The following is a 20,948-nucleotide window of genomic DNA, read 5'->3' as shown; positions in this document are numbered from 1 at the left end:
GCACCTCCTGAATTTCCTCCCTTCCATCCCCCTGGGCTGCTTCCTCTCCCAGCCTCGTGCCATTTGCAGCATTCTCCTTGTTAGTTCAGGGCGATCCCCCACATTCGCAGTGGGGGTTGGGGAATGTGAATACCCCCTGGGTGGCCTGGCCCCATGTGACCTTCCTGGCTCCAGGAAGAGCCACACGGCTCACACTTCCCTGGCGGAGGCCAGTCCTCACAGGGCCCCCTGTAGGTGACCCTTAGCTCAGTGAGAGGGAGGCGCACAGTAGGTGTACACAGTAGGTGTCAAGTCCCAGTGGTTTTACTCATTCCTTTGAAGACCTTGCATTAGGCCATCTCCTTGACAACCACTCTGCTTCCCTGCGTTGTGCTCCTTGAGGTCACAGGAGGCGCTTTAATGGGATGGAGACATTTTCAGACAAGAGGATGCTCTGGCTGGAGCCATGGGCCGCCTGGGGCAGGAGTGCTGGAATTTTAGAAAAATAGCGTTTGGAGTACATGTCAGGAGCATGAGGGGAAGAAAGATAATGGGTATGACAGCCCTGTGCTGACCTGCCTTCAGCTGAATCGAAGCTCACTTCTAAAGGGAAGCGGAGAGCAGAATGCAGGAATACTCATTTCCTGTTTTTATTGTTGGTTACTTAATGACCTTCCTTTGAAACGCTGCAGTTGTAGAAAGCTCGTTGTCATGGAAACAGGGAGTGCCACGCAGGGAATAGGCATTTCTTTGTCATGTCCAGCTGATGCCTTCAGCCTGTGCTTAGACATGTGAATTTATGTGAGGAATTAAATATTTACTGGGTACATTGCCCTGGAGAGAGGCAGCAACGGGGAGAGGAATGATGGCAGGACCCAGGGCCGAGGGGACGCCAAGGGTCCCACCCCGCCGGCCTACTGGACTTGCACTAGCCCCCTGGTAGGAGCCGGTGGTGGTGGAAACCGCACCCACCTGGAGGCAGGTGAAGATGGTGCACGGGTGCAGGGTGCTGGGAGCACCCCAGTCACAGGCTGTTTTCCTGAGAAAGCTCCTATCCCTCATCCCTGGGACAGCCACAGGGCCGCGACTTTGCCCATCGTTCTGGTGGATTCCAGAAAGAAGGGATTGCATCAACACTGTGGAAAAGAGCCGTCCAAGTTTATCCGTTTCCCCCCTTGAGCTGCCTTCATTAGGTTTTCTTTCTCTGACCCCCAGAAAATGAGTTCCGGGGTGAGCTGCTGAGTCAGAGGTGGACACAAGGAGACAAAGCCAGCAACTGCAGGACCTCGAGGCTCCTCCTGGGCCGACGCGGCAAGGTGAGGCGCTTGGAGGGCAGCCCCTTCCCTGCCACCTGCCCCCCGCCCTGGGTCTGGGCAGGGCTCCTTCTCACTTCCAAGCATGGGGCACAGAGGTGACTTTTGGTCTGGTCACCACGAGTCTAGGGTAGACAGAGGGTTATGTGTGGGCTGGGACCATCAGTGATCTGGTCACTGTGAACCTTAAGGAAGAAAAATGACTCTGAGTAGAGTGAAACTAAACTATGACAGCAGGGTGTCGCCTGAGGCCAGGTCGGGGCTCTGGGTCTGGCCACACAGGGCTGCCCCCGTAGCTGCTCCCCAGGCAGGCCGAATGCTTGGTAGACTTTGCTGCGGGAGCTCACGGCGTCCGTTTGACCTTGTTTCTTTCCATCTTCCCAAGTGGGGGCAGATGGCACATGCCCTGCTCACATCTGCCTGGAACTCACTGATTGGGTTGACTCAGGCTCCCTGCCTCTGCAGAGATGCTCCCAAACCCAGGGCATACAGCCACACCAACTCTAGAACTTTCCATGATGCACTCTGGGTGAAGCCGGCTTCCCAGGGTCTGATGACCCTCAGCGATGGAAGTGGAGGGGACAACAGGCCTGTGGCCATTCCTTCCCAGACCTCAGGTTCCAGGTCTCTCAGTTTCTTCACAGGGTGATGATCCCCATCAAGGATCCAAGCCATGATGCACGGCATGGCCCAGGGTGCAGACGGGAAGGGCTAGAAAATTTTAGGCAGCAAGTTCACTTGATGGTACTTGTACTTTACTCTCAAAACCTAACATCTTTCCTTTGAACCTGGTGACTAGAATATAGTCTTTAATGGGTCTCTTAGCATCCTGTTAAGCACCTCCACTCCCACTTAGATTCCTGTAGGCTTGTCGGTGCTCTGTCATGTTGGAGCTGGAGGCAAAAGGAAAAGTCGGTAGTACCGATCCTGTATTTATTTATTTATTTATTTATTTTCAATCCTATATTTAAATTTAAATTTTATTCAAGGATTCTTGACATTAATTTCGATGTTTTAAAATGTTGCATTAAACTATTATCTTGATCACTGAGTTTTTGTTTCCTACCCTAAATTTGCACCTGGGCAAATGCCTCACTCATCTCTTGGTGCTCAGTGTTGAGCATTCAAGCAGATTTTGGGACTGAAAGAGTTATTTGGTCTGAGGTCAGGGGCTCTGGACATGAATCGATAGCTGTTGGAGGTGTGTAAGGACAGACAGAAGGCCTCTGTCTCCCTATGGCTCGGGCTGACAAGCTCAGAGGGTGCAAGAACCACTGTGAGCAGCCTGGTGGCCTATGCTCAGGCTTTCTTGGCAACATTGGCTCTTTCACAACTGCTCCGTTAGTCTTTCCTCTAGTTTGGGCAAATAGGGCCCGAGTTACTGTTCTGAGCAGAGGAGCTAAGATGCCAGACAAGGAGAGAGGATGTGCCTTTGACAGGATGGATTTCCAGAAGGACTGCAGGGCCGGCCCAGGTGGTAAGTGCTGACTGAGCAGGCTAGGGGAGGCCGAAGCAGGGGGCAGTGGTGGCCACGGGAGAGCAGCGCATCACCCAGCAAGGGTGGACGGACTTCCCATGCGGGTGGGTGAGGTGGACCTCAGTGCCTGGAGGGCGGTGGGAGCAGAGCCCGGTGTGGAGGGGAGCGGGAGGGGCCCCCGCCTGCCGTGCACCTCTGGGTTCAGCACCGGGCGTGTGGACAGCTCAGCGAGGGGCCAAAGGGGCTGTTAGAGCTAGGGTCCGGGGTTGTGTGTTTGGGGAAAGTGCTGGACACTGAGCTTTTTATTTTTATTTTTTCAATTTAAGAAGAAAAGGAGTAGGTAGGTATTGACTATAGGTCCTTAAACCACTGCGTGACCTTAAGGATGAAACATTGGAGGGGCTCCTGGGTGGCTCAGTCGGTGGAGCGTCTGCCTTTGACTCAGGTCATGATCCCAGGGCCTTGGGATCTAGTCCTGCGTCGGGCTCCCTGCTCAGGGAGGAGCCTGCTTATCCCTTCTCCTCTGCCTCTCCACCTGCTTGTGTTCTCTCTTTCTCTCAAATAAATAAATAAAAGCTAAAAAAAAAAAGAATGAAACTTTTGGGCCTCAATCACATAATATGCAATGGAAGATTCTGGATGTGAATCCAGGAGAAGGTTGATTGCATAGAGGTTTAGCCGTCCTTCCTGAAAGGGAGGGGGTACCACTGAGCCTGATCTTTGTGGCCTGCCTCACTGGATGTGGCTAGATTTCTACCCTGAGGCAGATGGAAATCCTACTTATGTTGGAGTTTTAAACAGGTGGACCCATACGTAGCTGCTTCACTAGGGTGTCTACTGTACAGCTATAGTTTATTTATTTGAAGGAAAGAGAGAGAGGCAGAGAGTGCACGGGAGCAGGGGGAGCAGGGGGAAGGGCGGAGGGAGAGGGAGCGAGGGAATCCTCAAGCAGGCTCTCTGCTGAGCCTGAGGCCGACCCAGGGCTCCATCCCAGGACACTGAGATCATGACCTGAGCTGAAACCAGGAGTCGAATGCTTAACAGACTGCAGCACCCAGGTGCCCCTAAAGCCATAATTTAAAATAATTAATCAATTAATTAATTAATTAATTAATTTTAAATTTCCAGTACCATTAACATACAGCTTTATATTAGTTTCAGATGTACAATAAATGATCCAACAGTTCTATGCATGATTCGGTGCCCATCACCTGTCTCACCCATCCTGCCACCTCTTCCCCTCTGGCAACCACCAGTCTGTTCTCTCTAGTTAAGATGCTGGGTTCTTTTGTTTGTTTGTTTGTCTCCATATAACTATAATTTTTAATTTGGGGGTTGGAGTGAGCCACAATCCTCTGCTCAGAGATGTTAGGAGGATCCCTCCCAAGACATGTGTTAAGTAATGCTCCATGGGGTGTCCTTTTTACAAAGCAAGGAAAAGCCTGTCGTGTTCAGCTGCCAGTAGGTCGAACAATGAATGGGTGGAATGTCAGGAGAGTTTCAGAGACACAGTGGGACGCCCCAAAGGGGGGACAGAACTATCATTTCAAGGAACCAGGGGTGCTGGGAGGGCCATGGTGAGGGAGGAGGTCAGGGCTGTGGGCATATGGTTTAGCCTCACAGGTCGGAGAGTGGAAAGCTGAATGTGTGCAGAGGGCTCCTGAGGTAGTAGGACTTGTACATCTTTGAAGAAGAAGCTGCTCTGCGGGCTGACCCTTGATCCGCCATGCAGGTACGTGCTCAGAAGAACGGGAAGCCAGGAGGGTTGTGCAGGCAGGCAGCAGCCTATGGGTCTGGGGATGGGGGGCTCTGAAGGATTCCATTGGAGTGCTTGGTGGGAAGGAGCACGGAACTCACTTCAATGCTGCTCCTAAATCCTTCAGTGAAGCTTCGTCCCAGGGGTGGGAACATGGATCTGCTGGAAGGGCTTCATGGTGGTGATGTGCGAGTTGGCTGTGCACAAGCGAGAGAACGAAACAAGCCCAGATTGCTACCCCTCCCCACTCTTCCCTCCCCTGGAGAAAGGGGACACTGGCAGATGCAGTTGCAGCCAATAGGGTGGGTGACTGCCAGGTCCTGGCTACCTCCTGTTATGTCCCTCTGCCCTCCTCATCCTTTCCATGTCACCCCTTCCTTCTAGGCAGCTTTGTCTGTGGTCTCCTGAGGGTCAGTAGATGCCCCCCGCTCTTTGTCTAGTTCTTCCAGGAGGGAAAACACTGAAACCCTCCCACGGGGACACTATAATCCATATAATCTTGTGGATTTAAAAAATTGTGCTAAGTCCATTCTAATTTTCCAGCTTTGCTAGCTGTTGGAACACATTCTACATAAAATGGAACCATAACCTGTCTCCTCCTCCCGCCCCAGGTGGGGATGAGTGCCCCCATGGCCTCAGGGAGTCTGGAACCCCCGCCTACCTTCAGGCTCTGATGGCTCCTGCCCATATTCCCCGGTTCCAGGATCTCAGAGACATTCCCAACTCTTGGCCATTTGTCTATTCGTCTGCCTGTCGGCCCTTACATAATATGTGCCGAGCAGGGAATGAAGCCATGGCACCTCACTCTCTGTAGGAGAGGAAATGACCTTAAAAACACGAGTGAGTGAGCTTATTTCAGAGCAAGATGAGGACCATGAGAGGAATGAACAGGCACAGAACAGAGAGGGTGGGAAAAGGAGGCACAGGCCTGGCTTTTGAGAGGCCACCCAGGTGTGTTTCCTGCTTCCCAGGACTGGAGCATCTCTCACCCCGAGGCCACCCTCCCTAAGACCCTCGGGTCGTCACTGCTTCACTGAGCCTCATTGCTCCCACCCAGGTTCCCAAGTCTGAGCAGCCCCCTCCACACTGAGCTCTTTCCTGGAGTGAGGACCCTGCCACCTGGGGCTGAGGCTGGCTCTTACTCCTCCTGCCAGGACACCTGCAGGGACTGGGGAGGCAGGACAGCCTCAGCATGAGTTCTGTTCTTTGTCCCACCCTTAGCCATCCATATAAAAGAGCAAGGGACGTGGAACAGCATGGAGAGGAGGGAAGCTCTCAGGCTGGAAGGCCTGGGAAGAGCCAAGAAGAAAGGAGAGAGTGGGAAGGGAGAGGAGAATGTAAGAGAGAGAAGGGGGGGAGGAGGACCCCTCCAGAGACCATGAAGGATGCCCCTGAACTTGGGGAGGGTGGGGGGTGCAGGGGGCAGACCTGGCCTCTGAGGGTAAAGGCGAAGCTTGGCACAAAGTCTGCTGGGCCTCGTTGCTCACCTCGTGAAAAATCTCTGACTGAACACTCAGGGGACACTGAGGGCCTATCCTCTCTGCCTTCCTGCCGGCTGTGTGTCTGGGTTCTGACAATCACAGCCCAGGAGTCCGGACAAATCTATGGGTTTCGAGGCTGCATAATGACTGCATTTGCTTTGTTGGTCCCAAGTTTGTAAATGTCCAACTTAGGAGACTCCGTTTTGGCAACGGTGCTGTGCAGATGGGTCTGAAACGGGGCTGGTCTCTGCAGCCCGACGCGGTAAGAACCATTTGTATTTAAAAAGAGCTTACGTGATTAATCTTGACTTTACAAAAAAAAAAGTACAAAACAGAACAAAATAGTAACACCTTCTTGAGTGAGACCCATTATATGGCACTAACAAAGCAAGTTAAAGGGAAGGATGAAGAGACAATTCTCTCTGGTTAATGGATGTGGCAAAACAGGATGTCTCTGCATTTATAAATTCTCCTCTGCACCGTTTCCTCTTGAAAACAGAACTGTTGAAATATTAATTAGAGAGGAGTGATGGTTTAAGGAGCGGAGGGAAGCTGTAAGACAGGCTCCTGGTGGCAGAAAGACGTTGGCCCACAGAAACAGAGCGCGACGCAGCTCTTGAGAGAGATCACCGCGCCCCACGGCGGGTGGGGACGGGGTCGGCCGGCGGGCGGGGCAAGGGGCCTTTTCGCCCTCGGGTGAGAGGCCATTCAGTAGTCCCTGGGCCGGACAGAAATAGAGACTTGATTGGCCCGTGCTTGGAACAAGTGAAGGGTTCTTAAAAATAAATCAATGAAACGTTGGAAAGTGTCTCATTGTCTCTGCGCCCGAGTGGCCTGTCTTTGTGGAGTGAGGGACAGAAGGCCCTGGGGGGCTGCCAGGAAGCCAAGCAGCCCGAGTCCAGGTGGTGTATGGGCGCCGGCTCTCCATCCACGACAGGCAGTGAGGCCGGCAGAGAACCCGCCCCTGGAAAACCTTCGGGTCTCGGGGAAGGAAGCAACGTAGGTGCCCGGAGGAGCTGGGTTCATCGCAGCTCTGCCCAGAGGCTTCCCAGGCGGCCGCCACCGCTCCTTTCAAACAGCTCGGGAATCAGGGAATCAAAGTCCCCTGCTTGGTCGTTGCTGTGCCACGTCACCGCTCTCCCGGCTTCATTCTCATATTAAAGAGCTAACTCGTTTTTCCTCCTGTGGCTGGAGTTTTCTTTCTTTCTTTTTTAAAATCAAAGCTACATGCACTGAAGAGAACTTCTCACTTATTGACCATTTGATGCAGATAAATTGCAAATGGAAAGGTGCTCGGCAAACTGAATGTCACAGCTGTTAGCTTCATCAATGGGAGCTCGTAGTTTGCAAGCAGCGCCCATTACGCATCCCTGCAACTCTCTCTATTCTCTGCTCTTTGAATAATTTATCTGCAGGAAATCCAAATTGCCAAGGCACGCTTTAACCTAGCAGAATGATTGCCAATTTCCTTGGGAAAACTGACAAAAAAAAAAAAAAAAGCTGTAGATTGCATTTCAGCTGAAAGCAGGCGCCCGGCAATCAGACGCATTAGCTCCATTGTGCGGCCTACGTCGGAAGGCCCTGCGCTTGGGCTCAGTGCAGATGACATTTGAAGGCTCATAAATGTAATGAAGTCCCTTTGACACCTGCTCCTCTCTTCACTTTAAATGTGAGTCATTGGTCCACGGGGAACCTCTGCTTTAAAAATAGAGATTATAGTAATTGTCTTCCGTGCTATTGGAAGGCTGTAATAAACGCACAGCTCGTGACACTGTGGCTCTGCAGCCCGGGGTCGACAGGTTGCATAAATTACAACCAGGTTTTGATTTTTCTTCCTTAACAAATCACATAAATCACTGTAGGTTAGCACGGCCCGTGTGGGAGGTTCACTCTGCAAATTCTGTCTTACTAATGGGGGGTGCCCTTCCCTTCCTCTGCGGGTCGGGGTGTCAGCTCAGACCGCAGACCCTTGTCTCGTGCGGGCCGTGGCCCTTCCTGTGGCCCTTCCTTCCTTTCTCTGCTCCTTCTTTCCTACTGTGTGGCTTTGGGCTATGGCCTGGGATGGCCAGAGTAGCTCCCTCCCCTTCCCGACCATAGGATGGGTGGCGAGCCTCCTGGGCCCTGGCTGTCCTGAGGCCTCCTAGGGCTCATGGGACGCATGGATCACACCTCACCCGGCCTTGGAGACAAGGAACGGCTCGGTGTCCCTCCCACCTTGTACCTCTTTATCACCTACCTGCCCAGATTTGACACACGCCCACGGTTCTATGTGGCAGCCTGCAGGCCCCGGGGACACCCCCACCCCGGGCTGTCTGCGACCCTTGTGCCCAGGCATCACCCTCCTGAGGGCCCTCCCTTGACTCCCTACAGGACTGTATGGACAGTGTTCCCCATGGAAGTTGTTCAGAGGCAGGGAACGTGGGGGTTCCCTGATGAGCTCAGGTGGGGTGACCAGGGGACGTGAGGTGTCTGCACGGTGTGGGGTGCTCTGTCCCTCAGGAGGCCCCTCTCATCCTTTCCTTTGAGAAGCGACATCCCTGGGGGGTGGCCTGTGCATCCTGTCCAGAAGGCCCCTTGGCCTGCATTCTTGCCCTCAGGGGGCTTTCACTTGACCCTGCTTCCCGCCTCTAGAAGCTCGCCATACGCAGCTGCGGGCACCTGGCATGTGGCCAGCCAAACCCAGATGTGCTGAGAGTCCACGATCCATGCAGGCTTTTGAAGAGTTAGCCCGGAACAGAGTCCCGTCCACAATTTCTTATATTGATTACTGTCGAAGTCACAGGGTGTCGGGTAGATCGGGCTAAGCAAGGCCATAGTATTAAAATCCATTTCACGTTTCCTTTTGTGCTTATTTTTTAAATTTTTTTTAAAGATCTTATTTATTTATTCCTGAGAGACACAGAAAGAGAGAGGCAGAGACACAGGCAGAGGGAGAAGCAGGCTCCATGCAGGGAGCCCGACGGGGGACTCGACCCCGGGTCTCCAGGATCACGCCCTGGGCTGAAGGCAGATGCTTAACTGCTGAGCCACCCGGGCAACCCTCCTTTTGCGTTTATAATGTGGCTACCAACACACTTGAGGCCTGTCCCTGACCTGGTCTCTATTTCCCAGGGTGGTAGGGCTCTGGAGGTCCCTAACTGCGAGGGACGCACGCTCCCCGGGCTCTCTCCGGGACGGCACACGTAGAAATCGGAGGCGCTTGCTCTCTGGGTGCTCTGTGGTGGCCCAGTCCCTTCCCCTCCATCTGTTTCTAAGAGGATGATCCTGGCGTGTGAGGCACTTACTTGAATGGGAAGCCGGCTCTGGGGCCCCGTGGGTGACCTGCCGTGAGGCCTGAGCAGCTGGCACCCCCACGTGAGCAGTGGGTGGTGCTCCTCAGCCACGCCAGGAGACCACGTGCCAGAAACCCTACCACCCCTGAGGATGGAGGGGGCGGGGCGGGGCTCCTGCCTGGGTTCCTCGCCAGGTGGGAGGGCTGGGAGCAGGCGGCGGGAACACCCGGGGCTTGGGGTCTCTGCTCTGGGCCTCAGGCCTTCCCCTCCGGGAGCCCACTCCCTGCGTCTCTGTCGCAGACTCACTGTTCCCAGCAGAGCTGGAGCCAGACGGTGGCTGGAGGTCCGGCGCAGCCCCAGAGGGGTGGCTCTGTGCTGGGTCTCTGTGAACATCGCAGTTGTTTTTGCTTGCAGATGAGCTTGGACAATGAGGATAAGCGGGCTCGCACGCGCTCCAAGGCCGTCCGAGGTGAGTGCCCCCTCCGTCGGCTCTGGCCCGGGGTCCCAGGCCTTAAAAGCAGTCCATGCTACTTTGCTCAGGAGAACAGAACCGCTGATGAGCAGGCCCTGGGACGCTCCTCCCCGTGCGCTGGGCACTTGGGGTCCGTGGTGTCTGGTGGCCTCGGACCTCTTCAGCCTCAGGTGCCTGAGGTGTCTGCTTTGGGGTCCCGACAAGCCTGCCTGGGGTGGTGACAGGAGACAGATGGCTCCACCGAGTGGGGAAGGCAAAGCTCAGTCGGGAGATCTTTCTATTTGGAGTCAGAATGCTGCGAGCCCTCTGCTCCCAGCCTCCTGCCCTCCCAGCACGCCGGTCGCAGTGGGGTGGGAGGCCAGGGAGCCAAGGCCCCCTGACCGCTTGGCCAGCCTCACCCCCCGGACCCCATGAGCACATGCAGAACCACAAGCACTGAGCTTCTCAGCTGAGCTGCCCAGTCGGACCCCAGGGCATTGTGCCCCGTCACTAGGGCCCAGCTGAGTGGCCCATCTGTTCTCTCCGTCCAGCCTTATCTGCTGGGCTGAGTTTCCTGTTGGAAGCTGACTTCCAGCTGCAGTTAGAGAAGCAGATACTGCCCTGGCCCCGAAGCCCGGACAGCTCATATTAGTGGGCATGGGGCCCACTCTGCAGAACCACCAGCCTCTCGCGGGGGCCTCTGGGGAACCCTGCAGGACATTCTAGGAGGAGGGGTTCAGTTTGCACTGGGATTGCCTCCACTTTTTATTCCATTTGTGCCGTGAGGGCAACGTGGCTTTTCTGTTCGGACTCCCACATGTGTTTCCCTGTTTCTCTTTCTCTCACTCAGTGCCCCCAGAGCCCACAGGTGCCGACCTCAGGTAAGAAAGGCTTTCTGCTAGCACCCGGCGTTGCGCATGCCTGTGACCCTGAGCACCCCCAGCGTCCCACACGGGGCGTTCCCGCTCTCCCGAGCCCTTGCCTCGAGCCCGGCGGTGTTCACCTGGCCTCTGCCCTCTCCCACCTCTGCTCCGGCCGCACCCCGCAGCCAGCCTCGATCAGGGCCACGGGCGTTCTCGCGCCCGGTCACCACCAGGACCTGGCTGTGTGCACGGTCCTCGGCTGGCCACGAGGTGCCGTGGAGTGGGCTCCCACAGAGGTTTGAGTCTGCTGGTTGGAGGCCCCATGTGGCCAGAGACGAGGGAACAGGCTGCCCAGGTCCCATGTCTCCCACTGACTCCAGATGCAGACAGAGGTTTGTGCGTTGGGGGTCTTCAGTGGCTGAGCTCTAGATTCTGGGTCACACCTCACCTGCCTCGCCAGGACACGAGCATCCTGGGGAGGAAAGGAGGACAGCCCACCACGGGGATTTGCCGGGTCAAGGCAGGAGGGGCCGGGCTCTTGTCCCCAGAGGTGCACTTGCCGTCACCTGCCGGCTTCTGTCCTGGGTTTGGCCCTGGGGTTGCAGCCAGGGGATGGCCCAGTGTCTGTGTGTCAGGGTCCCAGCACCACCCACACGACCTTTGCACTTCACACTCTGTGGACCTGGGCCCTTCTGGTGCCAGGCTTGGTGCTTAGTGCTGATGACGCCCAGTAACCGGCAAAGAAAACCGCCCCCCGGTCCCCCACCTGTGGGTTGAAGGGCTATGCCAATGTGTTCTGGCTCCAGCTTGAAAGGACAAAGGGAAGTGGTGCTTGTTGAGGGACCTGGCGAGTCAGGTGGGCCTCAGGGGCACCCTTTGATTTTCACCAACTCCCCACGAGAGGAAGCCAGGCTTGGCTGCAGCTGCGGTAACCTGCTTGGGGCTTGTCCTTGGGGGACAGAAGGGCTCCAAGCCAACCTTCGTTCCCATAGCAGCTCTGGGGCTGAGCACAGCACTGAGCCCTCCGCCCCCCAGCCCCCGGCCCCAGGCGGTAAGGGTGACGACGACTCCCGGGGGCCTTCTGTGAGCTTCCAGACCCCCAGCTGGGGTCTAACAGATCATTCAAGTTTCTGGGGTCAGTGCAGTTCCCTCCCTGCTCCGTCCGCCCCAGGCCTGGGCAGCCCTTCTCACATCGCTGTGCACGTCCAGGGCTTCAGGGCTTCCTAATTCTTTGGAGGAAAGATTCTCACTAAACTGGACAGGTCTGGGACCAGCACTGGAGTTATTGATGGGTGGCTTTTGCCAATCAGGAAAATGAGAGGACCCCAGAGTGTCCCCGTGTCCCTCTAACCTTTGAGGCTGTACGTTGGGGACAAAGGGATGGGGCACAGAGGAGGCCAGACTCCCAGGCTTGTGATGGGCTTGGCAGTGGCTGCACAGCATGGTTTTGCTCTCAGGAGGCGCTGCCTGGTGCTGTTATTACCCCGTGTGTGAAGTGGGGAAACTGAGTCTCAGAGGGTTCACGTTTGACCAAGGAGCTGGGTCACACACTGTACTGCTCAGAGCCCGGCCTAAATCACAGGGTGCAGGGCGGCCAAACCAGGCCAGTGGGAGGCCCCCCAACAGGCTCCCTGGAGGGGAGGTGGCCGCTGGTGCCAGCGGGCGCCCTCTGACCGGTGGGCCAGTAGGTGCTCAAAGGGCCAAGGGCTTCCAGGAGGAGGTGCTTCTTCCCCTGGGCCACGTGTTCAGCAGGGGGGCGTCTTCAGGACAGTGGAGGGAGGGGCTGGGCGACAGGTGAAGCCACCCAGGAGCTTGCAGAGGCAGATCTGAAGAGGGAGCTTCTCTCTTGTAATTTTGAAACAGCAGAAGCAAAAATGCCTCTGGAGACAGAACTGGTTTGGAGCAGTCTGCGGGGGGCTGGTCCGCGGGGGTTGTGTGCGCGCCTCCATCCGCCGCGTGGCCTCAATCTGCGTACTTGGGAATAGACTGTTACGGTTTTTAAGGGGAAACTAGGGACAGACGCATCGATGTCTAATGTTTTAGCAACTACGTCTTCAGCCTTCCTCGTGTTTTGGGGAACGGCGGCTTGGCGTAAAGCGGAGAAGTCTACGCTCTGCCCGGACGGTCACTCCCGTGGCCACAGCCGCTTGCTGACCGTGAGCGACAGCGGGGTGGGCTGCGGCATGCTGGCCGCTCTCGCCCTTCCTCCCCGTGCGTGTCAGCCGCAGCAGGTGCCGCGGGCCGGGCTCCATCCCGCCCCCCCCAGCGCTGGGCTGCGGTCAGACGAGCAGCCGAGACCCTGGTCCTGGGGGGCTGACGGCCTGGGTGCCAGCACAGGGGACACGCACTGTGACCTGGTACAGCAATGTCCTGGCGTGAGTCGCCGGCAGGGAGGGCCGAGCTAGGGTGCAGCCCTCCTGGGGGGACCCGCTCCGTGGATGGGGGCCAATGCCTCGGGGTCCCGGAGTCAGGTGTGGCCCCCACCTCGGGTGGCCTCCAGGAGGCTGCGCGCCCTCGGGCAGTGGCACGGCCTCGGGCTGAGCTGAGCAGCAGGCCAACCAGGAGCAGGCCGGGCTCCCTTCCCTCTCCCCTCTGCAGCCCACTTTGCCTCTCGGGCCCTGGATTTCTCTCGAAGCGCCCGCCAGAAAGTGAAGGGACCCGGCACTGTTTCCCTTGCACGAGGAAGAGCGGGTGGGCACTGCCATTTGTCCCTTACTCCATGCCACCTGCTGTCGTGCAGCCTTGCAGAGGCTCCGTCGGACGCGCAGGCTGGCGGGAAGGTGGGGCACCCAACCCCTGCCCCGGATGCCGGCCGCCCGACCCCTTTGTCGGGCTGCCCCTAAGTTTGAACAGAGTTGCCCATGCAGGGCGCCTGCATCGGGCTCCCTCTCAGCCACGTGGCCTCAGCGGAGCGTTCCCTCCGCGCCGGTGGCTCGGTGGCTGGCTCCTGCCTTGGGGACAGGACCGGGGGGGGGGGGGTTCGGGTTCGCTGGGCGCGCGGCTTCCGCTGGGGATTTGGCCCCTCCTGGCCTCGGCCTGGACTTCCCTTCACGCCCGCCGTTTGTGCCTGGACCTGAGTGGTCCCCGGCCCCCGGCGGTGCTGAGTGCGAGCAGGCCCTCGGCAAGCCGCCCTGCTGTCGGCCTGTCCCTGCCACACTCCGGGAGCCCCTGGGGAGTCCAGGGAGGGGTTTGGCCGAATGTGCCTCATCCGAGCGGGGAGAGGCTCCCGGGCCTGGAGCTGGTGCTGGTTCTGGCTCCGAGCCCCCGAGGGCACCAGGGCTGCTGCACTGGGGGTGCTTATAGGGAACACTGGGCCGTGAGGCAAGGGCTGCTGGTCATGTGGCCGCCGGGCCTTGGCCAGGTCTCACGGGGCCTCCGTCGGACGTCCCCCTGCTGCTGTGTGCAGAGCAGGGGTGCGGGGGTTCCGGCTTCTTCTCCCAGAGGGGCCCTCACCTGCTCCTCGCCCATGGGCTCCCAGCCTGTCCTGCTGCCCTCTGGGCTGGAGGCCAGAGCTCTTCTGAACTGGTGGGTGGAGGTGTGGCTTGGGGCTGGTGACGTGTTCCGGGGCAGTGCCAGTGGCCTACAGGACTCCACAGCAGCTGTCACATAATTGCCTGATTAACTCAGTGATTAATCGGCTAATTGGGACCTCGGCTTCAAATCCCCAGTAACAAGGACCTTTTGTGAAAAGTCTCAAAGCTAGCTCTTCAGAGAGAGAGAAAGCAAGCGTGGGGCAGAGATTTCAGAATAGACAGGCCGGGGGCAGCGGTAAGTCCTGTCTGTCTGGAAAGGAAACCCACAATAAAATGGGCGCGTCTTCCCTCCCGCTCCTCCGTCCTCTCTCCCTCTTCGTCCTTTCCTTTCTTCCTCTTTTTTTTTTTTTTTTAATTTTTTATTTATTTATGATAGTCACAGAGAGAGAGAGAGAGAGGCAGAGACACGGCGGAGGGAGAAGCAGGCTCCATGCACCGGGAGCCCGATGTGGGATTCGATCCCGGGTCTCCAGGATCGCGCCCTGGGCCAAAGGCAGGCGCCAAACCGCTGCGCCACCCAGGGATCCCTCCTTTCTTCCTCTTAAACACATGGACACCAGCCCTGAGATCGGCCTCGGTGGCCCCAGCTGGGAGGGCTCCACGGAGGCCGCCGCTCCCCCGCAAGCCGCGTTGAGCTCGGGGTGGGTGGGGCTCTGCATCCACAGACCACCTGCTTCTCCCTGACCCGTCCGTGGGTGTGACCTGCGGGGCCAGATGAGCCCCTCAGTGCATTGCAGTCAGGCCCGTGATCAATCAACTTAGAGACCATCCGGCGTGTCTAGACAGAGGTCGGGGGCCGTGCCCTTTCTGGGGCCTACCCTGTTCTTACCTCGCAGGATCTGGGAACACCCCAGCTGAAGTGGGGAGCTCAGGCTCCGCGACGCCAAGCCTGTGAAAACCAAGGTCTTCCCATCTTGGGCACTGGGCATGGCCCCTCCGAGGAGCTCAGGCACGGCCTCCTCTGGGCGACCGCCCATGTGTTCTTCATCTCTCTGGGTATCAGTTTGCGGCTCTGGAAATGAGGTGGTGTCCGCTTCTTGCGGTCTGTGGTCTGTGGACATGCTCAGCGGCCCCCAGGACCCTGGTCTCACATGGAGCTGACTCTAGGAGAAGTGGGTTGGGTGGCATGCCCTGTGCCCAAGATCAGAAGTTTCTAGAGTTTTCTGTGGTTTGGTTCGATGGGGAGACAGCTGATGGTGGAGGGTGAGGAATTCCCCGGGGCCTCACCTTCATCCCCTGGGCACTTGCTGGCTCCCAGGCTGTGTGAGGCCCAGCAGCACCTCCGCCCTTTTTAGGTGTAGCCCCTGGGTCATCGGCCCTCCCGGCCTCACCTCCGTGCACCAGGGTGCAGGTTCTGCAGGAGGGTTGCAGCGGGGGCCTACAGCTTGGGCCAGGCCTGCATGTGTACTCAGAGCCGCTCCTGCCTGGATGCGCCTGGCAGGGCCCGAGAGCCTCAGAGCACAGCGATGGCCGTGAGAAGCAGGTTTCTGCTTTGCCCTTGGGCCAGCCTCAGGAGCTGGTTCTGGGGGCTCCGCAGAGGGTCCTGTTTCCCAGCAGCTTGGAAGCCTGGTGGCAGTTTGCCTGCAGTGGGAAAAACTTATTCACAGAAAAAAGAAGCCGTCTAGGAGCTGCTGATGTTGGAAGTCTTGATCTCATACATACAGATCTTTAATTAAACACACTCATAAAATTGTAATGAGCCATTCGTTTATTTAAATGGGGTGAGTTATTTCATTAATTTTTAGCAAACTGTAAGCAGCCATTCTGAGATGCACTGTTTGGAGACAATCTCCTGCTCCCCAGGGTGAGGGTCTGGGGTGGGCGGGTCCTTCCCCCGAGTGACCCCTGCTGCTTGTCTCCCCCCCCCAGCTGCCCCACCCCAGGGTGCACCGGCTCAGGACACATTCGGGGCAAGTACTCCAGGCACCGCAGGTAAGGAGGTTCCTGGGAGGGAGGCTGGGCTGCGGGGTGTTGGAGACCCTCTCCTTCTTCGGGCCCTACTGTAGGTCTAGAACCTTCCATCTCTGCCTGTGGCTGCTGAAGCTAACATGGCCCTGGCGTGTCATGCCGCGGTCTCTCTATTGGGGGCTTGAAGGCTGGATGAGTCCGTGGGGAGAGCTTAGAGCAGACCTGCCACACGTTGAGGTGACCCAGATGAGCTGCCACCTGGCTGTCATTGCTGTCATCCTGGGCGGGGGGCAGCCAGCTTGAGTGCAGGTGTGTGAGGGTGTGCAGGGCCTGGAGGTGCAGGAGGGAGGGCCGGGGCACCCTGATGACCTGCTTGGCGGGAGGCCGCAGGCTGCAGTTGACCCCGGGCCAGTCCCGTCCTCTTCCCGACAAGGGAGCGTGTGGACAGGGCCACTGAGGTTGGGTCTTACGAGAGAGGAAGCAAATGCAATTTAAAGCACATTGCGAGTTTTTAATATGGACAATTCATGTAAAATTGTCACCACCTCGACCTGCCCCATGTGAGCGTGGGGCATCTAGTGCAGGGATGGTGGTGGGCGTACAGGCAAACTTTCAGAACCGGGTACTGGCTGCAGAGGGTGAAGAGTGGGCAGAGGCCCCCAGGGGGTGTTGACAGGGTGGCCCTGGCCCCCTTCCTCCCAGTTTGCAGAGCTGCCCTCTGGCCAAGAAGAGGAAGCTGGAGGGTGCCCAGGCCGAGCACCTGGTGTCCAAGCGGAAGTCCCACCCCCTGAAGCTGGCTCTGGACGAGGGCTACAGCGTGGACACCGACGGCAGCGAGGATGCCGAGGTGAAGGACGCCTCTGTTTCAGATGAATCGGAAGGAACTCTGGAGGAGGACGAGGCTGAAATGTCAGGACAGGAGGAGATTCATCGTCCTGAGCCAGCTGAAGGTGCTTTGTGGCTCTTTCTCCCCCGAAATAAAGGGTGCTTAGTGCGGCCCTGGAGAATCGCAGCCTGTGCGCGGGAGGGCCGCCCCAGTCAGTGAAAGGGCCGCGAGGAAGCCCTTCCCGAGAACAAGCGAGGGCTTGTCCTGATGCTCGGCGGTGCTTCCTGGAGAGGGGCCGGAGTGGGGCGCCTGAGGGCCTGGGGCCCCTTACTGTGCACACAGAGATGCCGGACAGACGGCCGAAGGCTGTGCATGTGCGCGGGGCCGGGCCTCAGCAGGCCCTGGGGGAGCCGGGGCAGGATGGGGCTGCAGGGTGCCTGGGACCCCGGCTTCCCTGTGGGGCACCCAGACGTTGGCAGAGGGAAGCGTGCATGTCCCCAAGCCTGGCAGACCGTGGAGCCCTGGGGGTGGCGCTGAGACCGAGGCCCGACCCCATGTGCCGTGTCCGAGCCAGGGGTGCCTTCTATGGTGGAGCCAATCCTCAGGGAGAGTCCTGACACTGGGCTCCCTCCTAGGGGTGTCGGGTGGTGCTCGAAGGGCTACGCGGTCCCTCGGGCTCTAGGTAGAAAGGACCAGCTTGCCTGCTTTCCTATAGAGGAGGCAGTTTGGGGTTCGGGGTGCGGCCCTGGCTGGCCCCCTCCTGGAATGGGCGGCCGGCAGGGCTGGCTCCCGCCCCCTGGCCGTCCTTGTCCACCATCCCACAGGGCCTGTGTGTCCTCAGCACCCGCAACGCCATAGTCATGGCAGTTAAGAGCTCTACATGTGTGTCTTTTAAAAACACAAATTCGTTTTCTGCTTTGTATTTGCGAAGCAGTCTTAAAAATCTGTCGTATTCTTTAAGTTCCATTTTATGATTTGAGAAAGTAGACATAAGGGTAAGATGCTGACAAAAAATAGCAGAGTATTTCCCAGCTACAAAACCAGAAGCGACTAGCCTGGCTGTCTCCTAAAATTAGCTCACAGTGCGCCCAGGTCCAGGCAGGGCGCAGGCACCAACGGCCACGGTCCACTTCTGGGGCTTGCGTGTCCTCAGGCTGTGCGGGGTGCGGCCCCCCTGCGCAGCTCCCACATGTTTCTGATTTTGTGCAGGAAGGAGCCCTGTCAAGTCCCACTTTGCATCCAAGCCCATCGGCAGCTCCGCGGGCCCCGCCAAGGGCAGCTACAGCAGCTACCAGGAGATCATTGCCACTTCTCTCCTAAACTTGGGCCAGATCGCCGTAGAGACCCTCGTTGGGGAGGACCTGGGCCAGGGGGCCAAGCCGGGCCCCGCTGTGGTGCACCTGCTTCAGGAAGAGGCTGAGGAAGAGGCCACCAGTGACGAGGGGGAGAAGGACGTGTTCATCCGTCCAGATGACACAGAGGACATCGTGGAAGTCAGCAGGGAGTGCTCCCAGGAGCCGGGTCCCCAGTCTGTGGAGGGTGTGGCCAGGGAGGAGTCCAGCAAGATGAAAGTTGCCCTGGGTAATGAGGAGGAAGAAGAAGAGGAGGAGGAGGAGGAGGAGGAAGAGGAGGAAGAGGAGGAGGAGGAGGAAGAAGAGGAGGAGGAGGAAGATGAAGAGGAGGAGGAGGAAGAGGAGGAGGAAGAGGAGGAGGAGGAGGAGGTCCCTGCTCCTGACGTCATCTGCCAGGAGGATGCCCCCCATGCCCCCACCCAGAAGGCCCCTGAACTCCGGCACCCAGCGTCTCCCAGCTCCAAGCCCGAGTACTCCGTCATAGTAGAGGTGCGTTCTGACGACGGCAAGGACGAAGACTCACGCTCCCAGAAGTCTGCGGTCACGGACGAGTCGGAGATGTATGACATGATGACGCGGGGGAACCTGGGTCTCCTGGAGCAGGCCATCGCCCTGAAGGCCGAGCAGGTGCAAGCCGTCTGTGAGCCGGGCTGCCCACCCACCGAGCAGGGCCAGCTGGGCCCCGGAGAACCAGGGAAGGCAGCCAGGCCCCTGGATGCCTCACGGAAGAACTATTGCAGCAAAGGTAGGGCTGGTGGCCTGGCCCTGCGCTCGGGCCCTCCTCCCCGCATCCTCCCTGCGCACCTGCTCCTCCTCCCTGCATCGGGTAGCGCCCCCCGCCCCCCAGGTGTGGAGATGCAGGCTGGGGGAGAGGCAGGCCAGAGTCCCTCACAGGCTGGGGGCAGGGCCAACAGGTGCAGAAAAGGACAAACAGACACATAATCACAGGCTGGTTGTTGATACCGAGGAGAAGGACTGACGCTGCCCCCATAGGGTGGTCTAGAGAGAGGCACAGAGCTCCGGGTGGGAGGAGGAGGCCCCGAGGGGCGGTGAGCGGGCTACAGCAGCTCGGCCACAGCCTGGGAGCCTGCCTTGGTCGTGGAGAGACACACCTGGGGCATGGGGAGCCCCGGGTGAGCTCTGGGGAAGCCCAGGTGGTAGGTAGGTAGGGACGCAGGACACAGATTTTCTGTGAATACTCACATGAGTCAGGCTTGGGGCAGATACCGAGGGACACAGCCGAGGGGACACAGATGAGGACATTGTTTCAACCCGGAGGATAGCGGCCAAGGGCACACACGTCGGGGACAGCGGCCTGAGAGCTCAGATTCAGACCAGCAAGGTCTTGAGGGGACGTGGACGCAAGCAGACCAGGCAAAGGTGACACAAATCTATGGACAGGTGTTGGGGCCTCTGTGGGGTGTCACTCTGGGGCTCCCAGATCAGGGCAGACGGTGGTGGGAGACTGTTGAGCGCACGGCTGGAGGACTCAGACCTGTGGAAATGGACATTAGGAGACCCAGATGCAGGGTATCCTGCTTCCAGGGACAGAGTCGAGGGCATGGAGCCAGGGGACAGAGCCTCGGGGTGAGGCAGTGGGAGAGGCTTGGCGGACACTGGGGCGCTGAGTGGGTGTGAGCCCTGGGAGAGCCCGTGCGCAGCGGGCGGTGGGCGCTCAGGAAGGGGGGGCTCACGATGGCCAAAGTCCAGCTTCCTACCCCTTTGAACTTGGAGGGCGGAGCCAGCGTCCTGCCCTTGGAGCCCCTAGGGGCTTACCTGGGGTGGGAGTGCAGAGTGTGGCCGGGGCCTCCACACTCTCCCAGAGGCCATGGCTCCATCTAGGACTTTCTGTGGGACATCGGCCGTGCTTTGGGGATCGTCACCCACACTCAGTGGCCCTCCTGGCCCACAGAAGCTACATGAGATCAGCAGCTGACATTTGAGTTTACATTCCTGTCCGTGCTTTTCATAGTCGTGCGGCTTCGGGCAAGTTAGCATCCGTTTTTGTCCTTGTTTTGTCAAATCCAAAGGACACGTCCAGGCAAGGAACGTGTCACATCTCTCACCTCTCTATGCAGAGGCTGGACCTCAAGGCATGGGGGCTCTCGGAGGCACGGCCCCCCCCCGCCGACGGAGCCAGTGAGACTCACACAATCTCTGCGGGAGCAGGGTGCGCGGGCGCCGGCTGCCCCCCGGGGCGTCCTCTTTAAAATGCTGCACATCCTGCTAGGGGGACACTTTGGACAGCCTCGGCTTCCATGAGGACCGCTGCCCAGAACTATCTAGCCCCCAGGCCCCTTCGGGCTCTTGGGCGGTCTGGCCATCTCTTCTCCGGCCGCCTGGGGCGGAGGATCACGGCTGTCCCGATCTCCCCCCTCGGCCCCCGCCGTGCGGCCCTCGGCTCCTCTCTAACCGATGCATCTTGTGTATTTAGATCCCTCAAGAGCTGAGAAGCGTGAGATCAAGTGTCCAACGCCAGGCTGTGACGGCACCGGCCACGTTACGGGGCTGTACCCTCACCACCGCAGCCTGTCTGGGTGCCCCCACAAGGACAGGATCCCCCCCGAGAGTGAGTAGCTGTGCACAGTGCAGCCGTCCCTGGGCTCGGTGGATGTTCACGCGGACACATGGTCACTCAGGGTCCTGTCCCCTCGCACTGGCACAGTCCAGATGCCCAAGCTTGAGGCCTACGAGGCGGGGGACATGGTGTGTGTCCAGTTACGTACCCTGAGACAGC

General features: G+C 58.4%; 1 protein-coding gene across 1 annotated transcript in view; it reads left to right on the top strand.

Moving 5' to 3' along the window:
• Positions 1-826: 826 nt before the first annotated feature.
• MYT1 (myelin transcription factor 1) overlaps positions 827-20,948 on the top strand; it is a 45,995-nt gene continuing 25,873 nt past the window's right edge. Inside the window, exons 1-8 of the mRNA XM_041733562.1 lie at positions 827-961; positions 1,195-1,295; positions 9,693-9,747; positions 10,580-10,610; positions 15,995-16,057; positions 16,736-16,983; positions 18,069-18,956; positions 20,646-20,780. Coding sequence (XP_041589496.1) covers positions 9,693-9,747; positions 10,580-10,610; positions 15,995-16,057; positions 16,736-16,983; positions 18,069-18,956; positions 20,646-20,780 — 1,420 coding nt within the window. The 5' untranslated portion in view covers positions 827-961; positions 1,195-1,295. The remainder of the gene's footprint in view (positions 962-1,194; positions 1,296-9,692; positions 9,748-10,579; positions 10,611-15,994; positions 16,058-16,735; positions 16,984-18,068; positions 18,957-20,645; positions 20,781-20,948) is intronic.

This window comes from Vulpes lagopus, chromosome 18 (assembly GCF_018345385.1).
Source record: "Vulpes lagopus strain Blue_001 chromosome 18, ASM1834538v1, whole genome shotgun sequence".
Classification (NCBI taxonomy): Eukaryota; Metazoa; Chordata; class Mammalia; order Carnivora; family Canidae; genus Vulpes; species Vulpes lagopus.
The sequence above is the reverse complement of the archived record's forward strand: the minus strand, read 5'-3'. Positions and strand labels throughout refer to the sequence as shown.